Raw genomic sequence first — 18,623 nt, forward strand, 5'->3', positions numbered from 1 at the left:
GGATGTTTAGCAGCATCCCTGCCTTCTACCCAGTAAATACCAGCATTTCTCTAGTGACAACCAAAAATGCCCTTAAAAAAAAACTCTAGTGACAATCACAAATGCCCTTAGGCATTAGCAAATGTCCCTACCCTGGCAAATCCCCTTTCACTCCTTGACCACCACTGGATTAAAGCATTGCTTTCTCTCTAGTGGCCTTAAGGGGCTGCTGTTGATTTGGCCCAGAAGCTCCTCCTCTTTCCTCTTCCTGCCCATGCCAGGAATTTAACTTTCGTTTCTCACTGAACTCCTGAAGAGGAACTACTTCGTGGAAACCAAGCCCCTGATTTGGTGAGTGAATCTGGACCACGCATGCCCCTGGCCTGCCTTCATGACTTCCACCTGGACCCACGTCTCGCACCAACCTAAAGGTGAGTGCGATGGTGTGTGGAGGCCAGAGGATGGAAGACTACAGGAAGAAAGTATTGACTGAACTTAGGTGAATTTAATTTGTGTACCGGAGGTTGATTTAAAGGGCCTGCCGGCCTTCTGTTGTGAATGCAAATGGATGGTAGCCCGAGACTGGGGAGGGGCTCTTTGGAAGGGAAGATTTGAAGAAGTAAAGAACTTATATGCTTCCTAGAAGGACCATTGTTTCTCCACCCCCTTCCTAATCTATAGTTTTGATTTTCTGCCTTGCTGATAAAAAAAAAAAAAAAAAAAAAATTTTTTTTTTTTTTTTTTAGGAAGCCAGAAATATTTTTTTTTTAATTGTACTTTAGGTGAAGGTTTACAGAATGAACTAGCTTCTCTTTAAACAGAACATGTACTGTTTTATAACATTGGCTAACAACCCCACCACATGTCAACACTCTCCCCTCTCGACCTTGGGCTCCCTATTAACAGCTTTTCTGTCCCCTCCTGCCTTCTAGTCCTTGCCCCTGGGCTGGTGTGCCGCTTTAGTCTCTTTCAGTCTTATGGGCCTGTCAAATCTTTGGCTGAAGGGTTAACCTCAGGAGTGACTTCATTACTGAGCTAAAAGGGTGTTCGGGGGCCATACTCTAGGGTTTCTGCAGTCTCTGTCAGGTCAGTAAGTCTAGTCTTTTTTGTGAGTTAGAATTTTGTTCTACATTTTTCTCCAGCTCTGTCCAGGACCCTCTATTGTGATCCCTGTCTGAGCAATAAGTGGTGGTAGCCAGGTACCATCTAGTTATACTGGACTCTGACTAGTATAGGAGGTGGTAGTTGTGATCCATTATTCCTAGAGACTAATCTTTCTATGGACTAATCTTTCCCAGGAAACCCTGGTGACATAGTGGTTAAGAGCTACGGCTTCTAACCAAAAGGTCAGCAGTTTGAATTCACCAGGTGCTCCTTGGAAACCATATGTGTCAGTTCTACTGTGTCCTATAGGGTTGCTATGAGTTGGAAATCGACTTGACGGCAATGGGTTTGAGGGTTTTTTTGTTTTGTTTTAATCTCTCCTATGTGTCTTTAGTTTTCTTCATTCCCCCTTGCTCCTGAAGGGGTAGGACCAGTGGAGTAACTTAGATGGCCGCTCATGGGCTTTTAAAGACAGCAGAGCTACTCATCAAAGTAGAATTTTTTTTTTTTTTTCCAAACAGAGGAACACAAAGTCTTGTTTTCCTCATGCTTCCACCCTCTCAGAAAAGAGCCAGTGACAATGGCTCTTGTGTCCAAAGTATGTGAAAGCCCAGGCTCCTCGTATAGGGCACCAGATAGAATGAAGTTTTGGGGACATGGCCAAGGACAATCTTGAAGCTGAGTCTCCCTCCGCTGCTGGTAACCACTGAAGGGCTGCCTGTGGCCTTCCTAATATGTTCTCAGCCCTCGGCCTGCCTGAGACCGTCAGGTTGGATGATCTGACTGCTGCCTGCCTCTGCATCCCCCCCTTTATCTTGTGTCCTTGTGGAGGTCCAGTCTCATGAATCTACTTGTATTTCCTTGAATAGACCTGGTTACTCTTACTTCAACAGCGCATATGACACTGGTGTCCTCACCTGCCTTAGAACTTGTTCTTCATTATTTTTCCAGTTAGACAGAACTTTGTTTGTTACCTCAATTCTTTACTATTTTTCCTTGCTCAGTGCTTATTAATAAAAAAAAAAATAGGGGTTGGTAATTACTCAGAAAGAGTCTGTCTTAGTCATCTAGTGCTGGTATAACAGAAATACCACAAGTGGATGGCTTTAACAAAGAGAAATTTATTTCCTCACAGTAAAGTAGGCCAGAAGTCCAAATTCAGGGCTTTGGCTCCAGGAGGAGGCTTTCTTTGTCAGCTCTGGAGGAAAATCTTTGTCCTCAATCTTCCCCTGGTCAAGGAACTTCTCAGGCACAGGGACCCCAGGTCCAAAGGTGCTCCTGGTGCTGCTTTCTTGATGGCATGAGGCCCCTGTCTCTGTTTGCTGCTTTCTTTTACATCTCAAGAGATTGCCTCAAGATAAAATCCAATCTTGTAGGTTGAGTCTTGCCTCACTAACACAACTGCTGCCCACCCTGACTCATTAACATCATAGAGGCAGGATTTACACCATACAGAACTATCACTCAATACCGGGAATCATGGCCCAGCCCAGTTGATACACACATTTTTGGGGGGACATAATTCAATCCATGACAGAGTCCCAAGTATTTAGTGGTCTTGTGAAGAAATTTGCTCCATCAGTTGACACTGAGCATGTCCCATCTTAAGCTCACTTTGTGAGCAATTTACACCTTGTTTGATATGTTATATACATTCTGATATGTGCCAGTTCTGTGATATAATCCCACTTTTCAGAGATCACTATAACTGCCTTCCTGTGAGTCTTGGCCAAGGAGCACCTGGTGGATTCAAGCTGCTGACCTTTTGGTTAGCAGCTGTAGCTCTTAACCACTGTGCCCCAGGGTTTTACTCTTGGTCAGAATCCATTTTACCCAGATACTGTCTCTTCAGCCTGACACAAGGCCCAACACATAGGGTGAAATTGACTCATTTGTTTTTTTTTGGATTTAATTTGTGGGAACTAAAGCAGACTGCTGATGTGAGAAGTGTAACGCACATCCGTTCAACATATTATAAATATTAGATACACATAAGAGCTTATATTTTAGTGGGGAAGAGGGAAAAAAAGAACAATTGATATAATATACAGGAAGGTAACTAATACTATGGGGTAAAAAAATGTAATGAAATTTTATTAACAAGAGAAAAATGAAGAACAGAATTCCAAATTCTCATGAAATACAGACTTTCTGGAGCCATGGAGGCTAGATGAAACCCTGAAACTACTGCCCTGAAATAATCTTTAAATTTTAAATCTTCTACCAAAAGTAAACCCTGAAGTCTTCTCAAAACCAAATAGTAGTTTAGCTTAACTAGTAAAGAATGTATGCCTTGAGCATCGTGCTTTTTAAGAACTATGTCTATGAGATCAAATTGACAACAGCAACTCAAAAGATGAGATAGAAAACTTAGGGAGGCAGTGAGTTTATATTAATGAAAAAAATATATATTAATGAGGGGGGAACAATTAGGAAAATGAGGGTGTGAATGGTTACACAACTTAAAGAATGTAATCAGTGTGACTGTATTGTATATGTGGAAAATTTTGAATTGGTGCATGTTCTGCTATGTATATTCTCAACAACAACAAAAAATAAAATAAATTTTTACTAGCATCGGTATACTGCTGTGCCCTTGAGTTACTGCTTGAGCAGTGTATGTGTGGAGGCTCTGGCTTTTTGGCACATTCTTCCTTCTGTGTCTATTATGGTAGCAGCAATTTTGGCATCAACTCCTTGTAGGTCCACAGCCCAGTGGAAGAATATGTGCTTTGTTCCTCCCTCCTCTGTAGGTTCTTGGTGCTTCTCAGGATTGGTTGGCTCTTGAGTGGGATGAGAGATAACAGAGAACCCCACCTCCATGTTTGGCTCACAGCTTTAGTCATAAACAGGAGTGGACATTATCATAGCATGTAAACTCTTGGCCTGCCAGTCATCAGAGCCTGACCTGGCCCATTGTCTCTACAGCTTGAGGATATGTGTGTATGACCTTTGGCTGATTTTCAGTATCTGTACCATTTCCTTCAGTCTTGTTCCTCATCAGTTTCATTTAATGGATGATAGGAGAGTGAGAAGTTTTTCTAGGCCCACATTTATCTCCATACAGACTCATCACACCCTACCTTCCTTTCACAAAGGATGGGGGAAGATTTATAGGTTGTCACATACGACAGGCCTTTCTTTAACCATCAAACCTTGGTAACAGTGATACTGGTTTCCTAGAGCTGCCATAAATTACTACAGACTGGGTGACTTAAATGTATTCTCTCACAGTTCACGAGGCCAGAAGTTAAAATCAAGCTCCTTGATTTTTGCACAATTAGAATCCTTTTTATTTGTACTATTCTTACCTTGTCCCCATTCAATCTGTCCAACCATCTAGGAATCTTTGTGCAAGAAGAGCTTCAAAGTCAGGTCAGAAAGAAGCCAAGGAAGCAGTGCAATGGCTTCAAAAATTCTGGTGAGCCTTGAGGAAGAGGTGACCTGCCCCATCTGCCAGGAGCTCCTGACAGAACCCCTGAGTCTGGACTGTGGACACAGCTTCTGCCAAGCCTGCATTACTGCCCACAACAATGAAGCAGTAATTGGCTCAAGAAGGGAAAGCACCTGCCCTGTTTGTGGAACCAGATACCTGCTTGAGAAACTATGGACTAATCAGCATCTGTCCAACATAGTAGAGAGACTCAGGAAGGTAAAATTGAGCCCAGAGGAAGAGCAGAAAAGAGAACTCTGTGTGCACCATGGAAAGAAATGCCTATTTTTCTGTAAGGACGATGGAAAAGTCATTTGCTGGCTTTGTGAACGGTCTCGGGAACACTGTGGCCACCACACATTCCTCATGGAGGAGGTAGTCAAGGAATGTCAGGTGGGTCCCAGGATGAAGAGAGACAGTGCATAAGATAGCACTCAATGGGAAATCTCACCTTGCAACCTATTTTACTCACCTTGTTATCACAGTACCCGTTCCTATGATGTACTTCCATACCCTATGCTCAGCTTCCAAAGCCTGAAGGACATTTGTATACATTCTTTACATAAAAGACGAGAAATGGAATACAGACTCTTAGCTACGAGTAGAGAGACCGTGCTATTTTTTCCCCCTGTTGTTGTATAGGTGCAGAATTGTCTCTGAAGATAAGCTCTGATTGCCCCTCTGAGCAAAAGGGTGGTGGGAACATTGTAGATTGGATCTGGGAGTGCTAACAAGAGGAAAGAACTTTCCTTGTTGCAGGATTGATTCTTCCTCTAGGAAAAGAAAGGATCTAGCTACTCTTGTTGAAAGGGTGGTAACTTCCATCATCCAGGAATAAAGAATATATTCACTTCCTCAGATTTTTTTCTAATCACCAGCCTCACAATTTCATAAACTTTTCTCTTCTGAAATTATCCTGATTATTGGCCTGATTTTTCCTCTATTTAGATGTGAGAAAGCTCATAGCTTGACTCTGGTATGATTCCTTTCTCACAGGAGAAGCTACATGCAGCTCTCAAGAGGCTGAGGAAAGAGGAGCAGGAAGCTGAGAAGTTGCAAGCTGGCATCAGAGAAGAGAGAGCTTCTTGGAAGGCAGGAGGAGCCTCTTTCTGAGGGTGTTCTGAGAAACAAATTGGGCAAAACCTTTGGTCCTAGTCACAAAGAGGCCCCTTCCTCTTTGTTACCTGAGAGCCAATAAGCCCTAAAGCAGTTGATTAGTCCTCTGTTGGGGGTTGGGGTTGGAGAGTGAACATATCACAAATGAACCTAAGTATTTGGAATTGAACACACAGAAGCTATGGTGAAGATATCTCCTAAATACTGTCCAGTTTCTGTCATCAGTGTGACTCTGACACTTCTGGTGGAAGAGGTTGTGCAAAGGACTGGGGTTTTCCTTAAGGCTCAAATTTGGGAGTGTGGTAACGAGGGGAGACATGAATGTCCAGGACAGCTGCCTGCAAGCTAAGCCTCACTTAAGTGTCACATTTTGTCTCAAGGTTGGCATAGATAAGGTAGACTGAGGCCATTGTTTTGGTAGGTACTGCAGGAAAAATAGTAGGAAAAGATACCTTTCCCAAGAGTTTCTTTCTTGCTTCTACTCCTTCTTGGTTCAGACTCACTGAAAATATATATATATTTTTTTCTGGCTTCTAGTCCCTTGCAAAATAGGGCCTCAGCCTGACAGACTCCCTACCTCTCTTGCCCATTGTTGCAGTATCAGATACAGACTGAGAGACAAAGGATACAAGCAGAGTTTAATCACCTCAGAGGCATCCTGGCCAGTGAGGAGTTAAGAGAGCTGCGAAAGTTGGAGGAAGAGGAGAGGAAGGTGCTGGATAACTTGGCAGAGGCTGAGGATGAACTGGTCCAGCAGAGCCAGTTGGCGAGAGAGCTCATCTCAGATCTGGAACGTCGGGGTCAGTGGTCAACAGTGGAGCTGCTGCAGGTAAAACTCATAGAAGTACCTGATCTGAAATTCTGGAAAAACACAGACTAAGTTTCCTTCCATTCTGTGTCCTTGGGCTCTCACCCTGGTGGTGACACTCAGAGGTCTATTGGCTCTGGAGTGCCCCTTTTCTTCCATCTGTTTCAGGTATGGGGATAATAGGATATAAGCATTTCAGGAGTGTCCCAGGTTCATTACTTTATGAAGAAAGGGCAAATATTTGGTCTTAGACAAAAGATCTGTGTGATATTCTCTAGGTCCCTCTATGTTTGTGATCTAGTATAGGACATTCGACAGTCATTACTCATTTAGCCAAAAGTAACCAAACCAAACCAAACCCAGCGCCATCGAGTCGATTCCGACTCATAGCAACCGTATAGATAGAGTAGAACTGCCCCATAGAGTTTCCAAGGAGCACCTGGTGGATTCGAACTGCCGACCCTTTGGTTAGCAGCCGTAGCACTTAACCACTATGCCACCAGGGTTTCCAGCCAAAAGTAAGCACATGCATTTTCAGATTTAAGGAGTATATGTGTTTGTTTGTTTTCAATTGTGATAAGTATATATATATATAACAAAACATTTGTAATTTTAATATTCTTTATTGGGTCACTCTGAGTTGGAATCAATTTGATGACAGTGAGGATTTTGGAACCCTGGTGGCACAGTGATTAAGAGCTACGGCTGCTAACCAAAAAGCTGGCAGTTCGAATCTACCATCCACTCCTTGGAAACTATGGAGCGGTTCTACTCTGTCCTATAGGGTCACTAGGAATCAGAATCAACTCGACGGCAATGGGTTTTGGGTTACATGTGCAATCCATTGACTTTGTTGTGCTCATCATGTTGTATAACCATCAACACTATCCATTTCCAAAATTTTGCATCACCCTTAACAGAAGCTCAGTGTCCCCTAAGCAATGGTTCCTTACCCCCCTCCCTCCTGCCCCCGGTAGCCACGCATAAATTTTGGTCTCTGTGTATTTGCCTATTACAGATATTTTATATAAGTGGGACCATACTATATTTGTCCTTTTGTTACTGACTTATTTACTCAGCATAATATTTTCAAGGTTTATCCATGCTGTAGCATGTATCATTTCTCTTTATGGCTGAGTAATATTCCTGTGCGTATGTAGCACATTTTGATTATCCACCCGTTGTTTCCATCTTTTGGCTGTTGTGAATAGTGCTAGAATGAACACTGGTTTATAAGCAGCTGTTCATGTTCCTGTTTTCAAGTATTTTGAGTACACACCTAGGAGTGAAACTGCTGTATCATATGGTAATTGTCTGTTTACATATAAAGGAACCACGAAACTGTTTACCACAGTGGCTGAACAATTTTTCAATTCCACCAGCAACGAATAGCAGTTCTAGTATCTCCACATCCTCGCCAACGCCTGTTGTTTTCCATTTTTTTAATAATAGTCATCTTAGAAAGGAACCTTGCTGGTGCATTGTTTAAGCATTTGGCTGCTAACCGAAGGGTGGGTGGTTGAAACCTACCAGCCACTCCTCTGGTGGGAACCCACCATCCACTCCTCGGGAGAATGATGTGGCAGTCTGCTTCTATAAAGTTCCCTGTTGCCGTTGAATTGATTCTGATTCATAGTGACCCTGTGGGACAGAGTAGAACTGCCCCATAGGGTTCCCAATAGTGGCTGGTGGATTCAAACTACTGGCCTTTTGGGTAGCAGCTGAGCTCTTGACCACCATCCCGCCAGGGCTTAGTGCTGTAAAGATTATAGCCTTGGAAACCCTATGGGGCAGTTTTACTCTGTCCTATAGAGTTGCTATGAGTTGGAATCAACTCAATGGGTTTAGTCATCTTAGGGGCTATGAAGTGCTATCTCATTGTGGTTTTGATTTGCATTCCCCTGATAACTAAGGAATTTGAGCATCTTTCCATGTGTTTGTTGACCATTTGTATTTTTTCTTTGGTGAAGTACCTTTTCAAGTACTTTGTCCATTTTTTGATTTGATTGTTATTTGTGGTATGTATTATCCTGGATTTAAGATACAGTATATTTAGATATGTAATATGCAGAGTCGGCCTGACCTATGTGTGCTAAAATTAAGGGAATGAAAGATGTCACCCATAGGCAGTATACAGAGAAGGGCTTTTCTATGTACGTATGTGATCATGTCATCTGCTGATAATTTTACTTCTCCTTTCCAGTATGGATGACTTTTATTTATTTTCCATGCCTAATTGCCCTGGCTAAAACCTCTAGTACAATGCTGAATACCAGTGGTGATAGCAGACATCTTTGTCTTGTTCTTAATCTTAGGGGAAAAGCATTCAGGTTTTCACGATTAAGTATAATGTTAGCTGTGGATTTTTCAGATACCCATTTTCAGGTTGAGAAATCTTCCTTCTATTCCTAATTTGTTGTTACTGCTATTACTATTTTGTGTTTATTGTGAAAGTGTGCTCATTTTGCCAAATGCTTTTTCTGTGTCTCTTCAGATGATCATGTCATCTTTGTCCTTTATTCCATTAATATTATATTAAATTTTAATCAGTTATATTGATTGATGTTCATATGTTGAACCAACTTTGCATTTCTCTGATAAATCCCACTTGGCCATTGTCTTGGTCATGTGGTGCTGCTGTAAACAGAAATACCACAAGTGGATGGTTCTAACCAAGAGAAATTTATTCTCTCACAGTCTAGTAGGCTACAAGTCCAAATTCAGGGAGTCAGCTCCAGGGAAAGGCCATCTCTCCGTAGAATCTGGAGAAAGGTTCTTGTAATCAGTCTTCCCTTGGTCTAGGAGCTTCTGCAAGCAGGAACCTCAGGTCCAAAGGATGCGCTCTGCTCCTGGCACTGCTGTCTTGGTGATATGAGGTCACCATGTCTCTCTGCTCACTTCCCTCTTTTATTATCTCAAAAGAGATTGGCTTAAAATACTATTTAATCTTGTAGATCTCATCAATATAACTGCCACTAATCCATCTTATTATATCATAGTGATAGGATTTACAACATATAGGGAAATCACATCAGATGATAAAATGGTAAACAATCAATACGACTCTGAGAATCATGACCTAGCCAAGTTGACAGATATTTTGGGGAACACAATTCAATCTGTGACAGCCGTGGTATACGGTCTTTTTATAGTTTGCTGGATTCTATTTGCTAGTATTTTGTTGAAGAAATTTATGTCTACATCCTTAAGAGATATTGGTCTGTAGTTTTCATTTCTTGTGATGTCTTTGTCTGGTTTTGTATTAAAGTAATACTGGCCTCATTGCATGAATTGGAAAGTGTTCCCTCCTGTTCTGTATTTTGGAAGAGTTTGTGAAGTATCGGTGTTAATTCCTTTTTGAACCTTTGGTAGAATTCACCTGTGAAGTCATCTGGGCCTGGCATTCTCTTTGCAGGAAGTTTGTTTGATTCCTAATTCACTCTCTTTACATGTTTTAGGTCTATTCCAGATTACCGATTTTTTTCTTGAGTCAGTGCTAGTTGTTTCTGTATTTCGAGGAATTTGTCTATTTCATCTAGGTTCTCTAATTTGTTGGCATACAACTGTTCATAGTATTCCCTTACAATCTTTCTTATTTCTGTAAGGTTGGTAGTAATGTCCCTTCTTCCATTCCTGATTTCAGTGATTTGCTTCCTCTCTTTTTATTTGGTGTTTTTGGATAAAGGTTTGTCAATTTTGTTGGTATTTTCAAATAGCTCACTTTTTATTTCATTGATTTTCTCTGCTGATTTTCTTCTTTCATTGAATTTTGCTCTAATTTTTATTATTCTGTGACTCACGTTTTCTCTCTTCTCCCCAGGACAGGAGTGGCATCATGAAATGGTATGTATGGGAGACCAGGGGTGGTGTCTCTGTACTGTGAAGAGAGGTTCATACTCAGGAGAATTATCAAGTGGTCAATCAGAATGAAAAGTTTCACAGAGCAGGGAAATTTGGTTATAGTATTATCTTAAATTACTGGCCACAGATGAGGGTTTGAGTATTCCCTGTCTGTTGAAAATGTACCAGATTCTATGGTAGTGAATTCAGTGGTTGGGGGCCACAGAGTTATATCCAACTGGGACATCACAGATAAGAGGTTACCATATTAGACCCCTGTGACTTTACTCATTTCATTCACTTTCTGTTCCTACATCAGCTCTGGTTCCCATGTTTCATAGGTGCTTGCCTTATCACATGGAGGGACCAGTTAAGCCACAAACTAGGAGTTGGAGATAGCTCTTTATATTTACTTTGTTTACATGAGAACAGAAGAGACTAGGTCATTCTATAAGGGCATCTTTAGATTTGCAAAAAACAGATTTGAGTCTCAGGATACAGTTGCATTGACCCTGGTGTCAATAATTAATCCCTCCTTGGTCACGTACTTTAAAAATTCAAATGAAAAAGCATTGTCCTTATCTAGAGTTGCCAACCCTCCTGGCAGCATCAAGTTCCTTATTAAAAAAAAAAAAAAAAGTTCCTTATAGTTCATGAAATTCTGACCATTTTTACTTAAAAAAAAGAAGTTGCCATTGGGTCAATTCTGACTCACAGCGACCCTATAGCACAGAGTAGAACTGCCCCATAGAGTTTCCAAGGAGTGGGTGGTGGATTCGAACTGCTGACCTTTTGGTTAGCAGCCGTAGCTCTTCACCACTATGCCACCAGGGTTTCCATTTAGGTAGTCATAATTTCTACTTTGCCAAGTGCTTGTAACTTTTTCCCAGAGAAACTGAAATCTCACTTGTTTTATGGGGTCTTACCACTGGGGCTCAGGCTCACAGGCACTCCAGACAGGAGGGAGCCCCATACTGCAGCCAGAATCCAGAGCCTCACTATTGATCTGCCTGAGAACACTTATCTCTCACTCCTCCCTGGAGAGCTCACTAATATGGCAGTGACTTTCTACCTATCAGTTACCTTTAGAGGTAGCAAAAGCTTTTCCTAAGCATCATTTCATCTAATTTTATATTATTTCCAGTAGTTTTCATGGAAGGAGTTAATTATTCCGTTTTTAGAAGAAATAAACTATTTCTGAGAGGTTAAAACCTTCACAAGGTCACACAGATGGTAAGTGTGAGGGTAGACATGAGCACATTTCTTCTGGTACTAGTATTAGGGGTCTCCCCTCCCTCCTCCTTAGGCTCCTTAGGGAAGAGAGTTCAAGTGCATCAGTGGGTGAAAGGTGAGAGAGGAAGTGCTGTTGGACACACAAAAGGTCAGAGATATGGGGGTCAAAATTTTTTTCTTCCGTAGGTGTGAAATTTGGAAACTAAAGAAACCAAAAGCTGTTTCCAAGAAACTGAAGCATATATTCCGAGCCCCAGATTTGATCGAGATGCTGCAAGTATTTAAGGGTAAGGAGAAGCATGGGAAGGATGTGGGTGTGGGATTCTTATGGTGATGGGGATGAAATGGAGGAGGGGATATAGTTTCAAGTTGAAACTAGAGGAGAGGGGGAAGTTCAAAGAAGAAATTTCTCGTGTTGAAGAAAACATCGTCATGTCTAAGGGTGAATGGCCAGGTGACTGGTTCTTCTTCTGATTCACCAGTTCATAACCTCACATTACTCCCCTTCCCTGCCTCCACTCTAGAGAGGAGATAGGTATCAGTGCTGACTCCTGTACTTCTAATCGACATCATTGATATTTTTATCATTTCAGAGCTGACAGATGCCCAACGTTACTGGGGTAAGAAGTTGTTACACCGTCTTCAAATCACCATGTTCTCTATCCCTTTTTGGAAGTTTTCATTGGATTTAATTGGATCTTATAATCTTAGCCTCATTTGTGCCCCCCACACAACATACACATAATACATTTCTCAATGTTCTCCCTTCTCCCAATCCCTCTGTACAAGTTCTTCCCAGTCACTTCCCAAGTTCCCTTTTCACAATATCACAAGATGAATCTACCCCATATCTGTCACCTAATCTTGTAATTTTTTTTTCTGCAGTGGACGTCACACTGAGTCCAGTCAATCTAAATTTGAGTCTTGTCCTTTCAGAAGATCAGAGACAAGTCATGTCTGTGCCCATTTGGCCCGTTAAGTGTTATAATTATGGAATCTTGGGCTCTCAATATTTCTCTTCAGGGAAACATTACTGGGAGGTAGATGTGTCTGAGAAAACTGCCTGGATCCTGGGAGTATACTGTAGAACATTTTCCCGCGATGTAAAGTTTGATGTTAGACGGTGTTCATACCATCAAAATATTTACTCCAGATACAGACCTCAATATGGCTACTGGGTTATAGGGTTACAGAATCAATTTGAGTATAAAGCTTTTGAGAACCCATCCCCCTCAAATCCCCAGGTCTTGACTCTCTCCATGCCTGTGCCTCCCCATCGTGTTGGCATTTTTCTAGACTTTGAGGCTGGCACTGTCTCATTTTTCAATGTCACAAACCATGGGTTCCTCATCTATAAATTTTTTAAATGTTGCTTTTCTCAGAAAATTTTTCCATATTTCAATCCTTGGAACTGTCCAGCACCTATAACCCTTTGCCCACCGAGCTCTTGAGCTTCCTTGTACTCTCACCTGCTCGCTGTAATGCCTGTTGTCCTGAGGCTTAGCTCCTGCACCTGAGCTCACCTATACCATTTGGTTGTCTCTTCCTTGCCATCTGCCTTCCTTCCTTTATGAGATTTACTCATTCTTGGAATGTACAGTATATTTGTTTGAGGTAGGAGAGTTGCTTATTTACCCTTTTGCAGATTCCCAAAGAAAAACATCTAATCCTCATTATAAATAGAGGAGGGTTGGCATAACATCCTCACCCTCTCATTTCTTCATATTTCCTTTATCACTGATCTGAAGACACATGGTAAAGCCTGTGAGCCACCATCCATGTCATCTAGGACAGTCCTTAGGAATCACCTCACTTACGTACATACATACATGCACAGACACACACTCACACACACACACAACTACAGAGTCTTTGAGTATATATTTGCTTATTGTCCAGGATATTCCATGTTCTTCAGGGAGGTAAAGAGAGGAGAGCATAGCAATATATGTACCAAGAGTGGAGATATTATGTCCAAAATATTTGAGTTCAAATTCTGTCTCTTCTTTTATAAGCTGTGTAATGGTGAATAAATTCTTTAACATCTCTGGGCTTATGTTTCCTATAAGACAACTTGAGATTCAATATGGAACCTAAGTCTTAGGATCGTTGTGAGAAACTAAATGTTACTAAATGTAATGATGCGAACAGTTAAGACAGTCACTAAACAAAAGGTTGGCAGTTCGAGTCTACCCAGAGGCACCTCAGAAGAAAGGCCTGGCAGCCTAATTCTGAAAAAGCAACTGTTGAAGACCCTCTGGAGCACAGTGCTGCTCTAACACACACGGAGTTGCCGTGAATCGAAGTCAACTTGATGACAACTGGCCCAGATATCTAAGTGCCCTATAAATCATACCATTTAGTTTCCTGATGACTGAAAAAATGTAAGCTGTGTCAATGTCCGGTGCCACAGGTTTGTCCCTTTTAAGGAAAATGATAGTTGTCTGTACTGAAATCTCATTTTTCCTGTTCCTAGATTCCAATGTCAAAAACATTCCAGCTCTTATTTTACAGACTTTTTTTATTCTGAGACTGAGTCTGTTTTTCGGGCCTTTTATTGGGAATGGGTCAGGAAACTGCAAACTTAGAATTTGCATAATCTGTCCAGTAAAGGGAGTCATGTTTAGGGACATCCTTTCTTATGAGGGATAATTGTTTGGTGTCCAGGTCTTTTCCTTGTGTTAGACACTGTACTTGCCACCCCATAAACTTTGCGTCTTTTTTTTTTTTAAAACCATTTTCAACGTCAGGGTGAGGAGTACATCTACCTGTGACAACAAAGGCACAAACTCTTCTTGGAAAAGTATGCATTACAAATTAGGGCAGGCTGTGCTGCTGCACAGAGCCCACATCAAGGTTTTCAGGGCTGTAGAGATAGAGGGTCAATGATTGTCCCAGTGGAATGGAAGGAAAATGCTTGGCCTGGGAATAGTATATATAGACACACACACGTAGGTATAAAAAAAAAAAATATATACATATAATTACGTGGATAAATATACATATGTAGATTATCTTTGGCCCAGTTAATCTTCAAAATATATGAAAAAGGAATGCGTATCAGGCAGTTAAAAGAATATATGAACTTATGAGATCTTTTTCCAGGTCCCGGTACTAAATGAGTGAAGGAGGCAGGATTAGAATTGGGTATGTGGTTCCCTGGCACAGGTGTCCTCTCCTCTATACCACACCACACCACACCACACCACACCTCCAGAGAGAAAGCAGGAGCCAGATTCTCTAGAATGTGGAATAATAGGGAAACCCCAGGAGATGCTGATTCTCAGGAGAAACCTGGAACATCATAGAGAAACCTTAATACCAGGAAGTACAGATTGATATACTCGATCCACCAGCCATAAATGAGCAGCAGCAAATCATGATAATGGCTAAAACTAAGTTTAACCACTTCACGATCAAAATGCTCTTGCTGGTGCTATGATGTAGAGGGTGAATCCTGTGGACAGCTAGGACCCTGGACTTTAAAACCAGACAGAATTTTATTATCATCCTGATGTTGCTATTTACCTGCCCTTATTAAATTAAGTAAAGGATTCAATTTCTCATTAGACATAAAAATACTGATACTTACCTGATAGGGATATTGTGGGAATTAAATAATAGAATGTTTTAATGATTTCCTCATTTACTAGCATGTAAGCACTGATCCAGAGTTGTGTCTATTAATTTTATTCAGGCTTCCTTCCTCTGTGACTTGATAAAAGTAATGTTAAAAATGTAAATCAATTTACTTTCAATATTAATATCGCTTCATTTGTTCTAAGAAATACAATAATTTGATTAAAAATAACAATTTTTAACTTTCATATGATTGTATAATGAGTGTTTCTTCATTATAAAAAATATTTGTTCCCATCTTAATAATCAGCTAGTCTTTTTTTAATAACTGTAATATCCTCTTTAGTCTAACTGAATGTACTCGATAAAAGTTTATTTTATTTTATTTTTCCCCATAGTAATTATCTTTCCTTGGAAACTCTTTTCTCTATTTGCCCAGCCGTCTCATGTTTTCAGTTTGCTTGTTCATATTAGTTCTCACAGCAATAGAAGAAGGGTCAGGAGTACTGTCATGGGCTCCTTCAGCAATGGTATTTACCAGTGTTTCCTTTCTCCAGAGCAGCCACTCTTTCCATTGAGGAGAATGGCTTCAGCTATCCTCAGGAATGAAGCAAAAGCCTGTTCTCCTCCTATAATGAGGCAGGAGGACAAATGATACTACAGTGGTATTTCTATATACAAAGAAGAACATGCAGAGACTGAAATTTACAACGTATTAGCATTTGCAGTTGCTCCGAAGAAAATGAAATAAAGAGTATGTTTGTGTGGCAGGCACAAAGTTGTGGTAGCGGTGTCGATCGTGATGGCCAAAGCTATGCGTTCCAGTATCTAAAGACCTCTTATCTATTCCATGCTTCTTCCTTCCCAATCCCTCCCCAGGTCTCATACCCATCCTTTTACGCTTTTCTTTCTTTGAATCTCTGAACTGACCTGACATCCTACGGCCAGCGAGCCAATGAGCTCCTTCCAGCCCTTGGGTAAGGTGTTCACATGAGCTTCAAGTGCTTTTTGGATGTGAAGAAAGATGCATGTTGGAGGGTTGGAGGATGTAAAAGCTGGCTCTTCTTTAGAGTCCCTTCACTTCAGGCCCCCAAACAGCCTTACTTACTAATCTTTTCTACCAATGGTTTCTTTGAGGCTAGTTCCCCTACCTCACTCAAATTCCTACAGGACAATCGTCAGATGTTCACTACTTTTCACAGCTTTTTCTTTGGTATTCGTTACCTTTCTTTGTGTTCCCTCTCCAAGTTGTGCCACAAACCTTAGCACACATTATGCATTTCAGAGTAGGTTGAGATAGGGCAGTTTTGGTCTGTAAAAGCTTGGATCACACTACAAGTTGTGCATTAGGGCTGCACAGACGACCTGCTACCTCTGGGACTGTATGGGAAGAGCTCATACAAAATTCATGTAGACAATGTGGAAGGAGGTCAGAAACTCGGGGATGACTGGGGTAATGTCCTAGAGACTTCCTCTGGTGCATTAGATTTACATTAGAGAGCCAGTAGGGAAATAAGGACCTGTCAGGGGACCAGAAAAACTGTGCCATTAGGCACTTGAATGCACCGTGCTCCTTTTTCTGCCATGCAAGATTTATCTCCAGAGCCGAGGATGTCAGCATGCTCCACCTTTCAGCTTGTTGTGTTCCGAGGTCCCGTGGAGTTATAAATTCTCCTTAGGGCTCTGTGTCGTCCATCTCCCCCTCCCACCCCCAGTTCTTAAAACTCTTGTTGAAGAAGAATTTAACGATCTCTTTGGGCCCATAAATTTTTAACAATTTCTGGCTTGAAAAGAATCTTGGCAAGGTAAAAATTAATGAAGTTAGTGAAGCGAGATTGAACAGGAGGCACTAAAGTAAGTCTGAGTAAACCTTAGGAAGAAAACAGAAAAGATTTGAGGAATTGTTGGCTAAAATAACACCAGAAAAATAGCAGAATTTCATTATGTATGACAGCAATTATGTTTATTGCAATAACAATAATAGAACAAAAACATGATTCTCCTCCATATGGTCAGTTCAATAAAAATTACATCTACAAATAAAACCTGTGTATGTATCTGTTGAACTTTCACTCCATATATACGACACCTTATCATAGACTGAAGGAGCCCTGGTGGCTCAAAGGTTAAGCGCTCAGCTACTAACTGAAAGGTTGGTGATTCAGACTCACCTAGTGGCTCCTCAGGAGAAGGACTTGTGAACAGTTTCTGTAAAGATTACTATCTAGAAAACCCTGTGGGGCAGTTCTACTCTGTCAGGTGGGGTCACTGTGAGTTAAAAGTTAATGGCATATGACAACAACATAGTAGATATAAGACAATAAGGAACAAGGTAGGCAAGGTCCGTGCTTATTTTCATGAAACCGACACTTGTAAAGTACCGGGCAAGATGGCAGGGACACTGAATGTTAGCATATGTGACAACAAAGATGATATGAAGGAAAAACTGCCACCCCTCAATACAATGTGTACAAAATTGAAATGAGTATCATTAAACTTGTGTCTTTTAGGCAAATGGTTTGTGCTCGACCACTAATCTAAAGGGTAACCTGAAAGTTGGTGGTTCGAACCTACTCAGCTGCACCACAGAAGAGAGTCCTGGCAATCTACTTTCCTAAAAATTACAGCAAAGAAAACTATGGAGCAGTTCTACTCCTTAACACATGGGGTCACCATTAGTCAGAATTGACTCCATGGCAACGGGTTTGGTTTTTTGGTTTATCATTAAATTTGAACATCATGAATTTTTTCATTGGTAGAACAAACCTTCCTGATACAGAAGAAAAGGGAACTGTCAGTATAGGTTAGCAATTATGTCACTATCATTGACAGTTCCTGCCTCATAAAAGTGAGCAGAAAAAAAAATAAAAAAAGAATTAGCTTATTCTACCAGCAACAAACAATGCCAAAATATCACTGCTTCAACTCTAAAAATTGATTTTTTAGCAACCTGTGTCTCCCATATCAGTTAGTGTGTAAAGACAGCTGTGCTCCAAAGAGTCACTCAGGGATCCATGTTAGGCAGGCTGCGCCTCCTTGTAGTTGCACTGTCCAGAACATGCAGTATGAATAAGAAGAAGATGGAACACAGGGCGAGAATGCATGTGCAGGAAATGTAAAATGTTCCACTTCTACTTCTGTTACCAGAGAATGGCCTTGGTTCTTGTCTTTGGTGTAGGAAAGAATTCAAACACTGAGACAAAGAGTGCCAGGCGAGCAGAGGTTTATTAGCAAGCAGGGGGTTAGTAGTAAAAGTACACTTGACTAGGAAGCGTCAAGGGGACAAGTCAGAGAAAGAATCCGAGTGCTCCCATAGTCGTTTTCTTAGGGTTTTATACTCCTTTTTTCTCTTGATCTGTCTGTGTTAACATTTAAAAGCCAGGACAAGACCCCTCCTATGAAGACTATTTCCTTGGCTTAGGGTTTAATTACGAAGTTAGAGATCTTATCAAGTTAGGGACTTTATCAAATCAAAGACCCCTGTAAAGATCATTTCCTTGGCGGAAACTTTAACTATGTAGGGACCATCTT

General features: G+C 41.1%; 1 protein-coding gene across 5 annotated transcripts in view; it reads left to right on the top strand.

Moving 5' to 3' along the window:
* Positions 1–260: 260 nt before the first annotated feature.
* TRIM34 (tripartite motif containing 34) overlaps positions 261–18,623 on the top strand; it is a 29,900-nt gene continuing 11,537 nt past the window's right edge. For 2 of the 5 annotated variants that reach the window (XR_007518193.1, XM_049890116.1), the window contains exons 1-7: positions 322–410; positions 4,427–4,909; positions 5,513–5,608; positions 6,231–6,461; positions 10,261–10,283; positions 11,700–11,800; positions 12,107–12,133. Coding sequence is in view for 4 of the 5 variants with exons in the window: in XM_049890116.1 (XP_049746073.1) it covers positions 4,487–4,909; positions 5,513–5,608; positions 6,231–6,461; positions 10,261–10,283; positions 11,700–11,800; positions 12,107–12,133 (901 nt within the window). In the remaining variant the exon portion in view is untranslated. Of the gene's footprint in view, positions 479–4,426; positions 4,910–5,512; positions 5,609–6,230; positions 6,462–10,260; positions 10,284–11,699; positions 11,801–12,106; positions 12,134–12,398; positions 13,736–18,623 lie in introns of those variants that run through there. The other 3 variants (XM_049890115.1, XM_049890113.1, XM_049890114.1) reach the window with 3 other exon arrangements.

Source organism: Elephas maximus, chromosome 7 (genome assembly GCF_024166365.1).
Source record: "Elephas maximus indicus isolate mEleMax1 chromosome 7, mEleMax1 primary haplotype, whole genome shotgun sequence".
NCBI classification, from domain to species: domain Eukaryota; kingdom Metazoa; phylum Chordata; class Mammalia; order Proboscidea; family Elephantidae; genus Elephas; species Elephas maximus.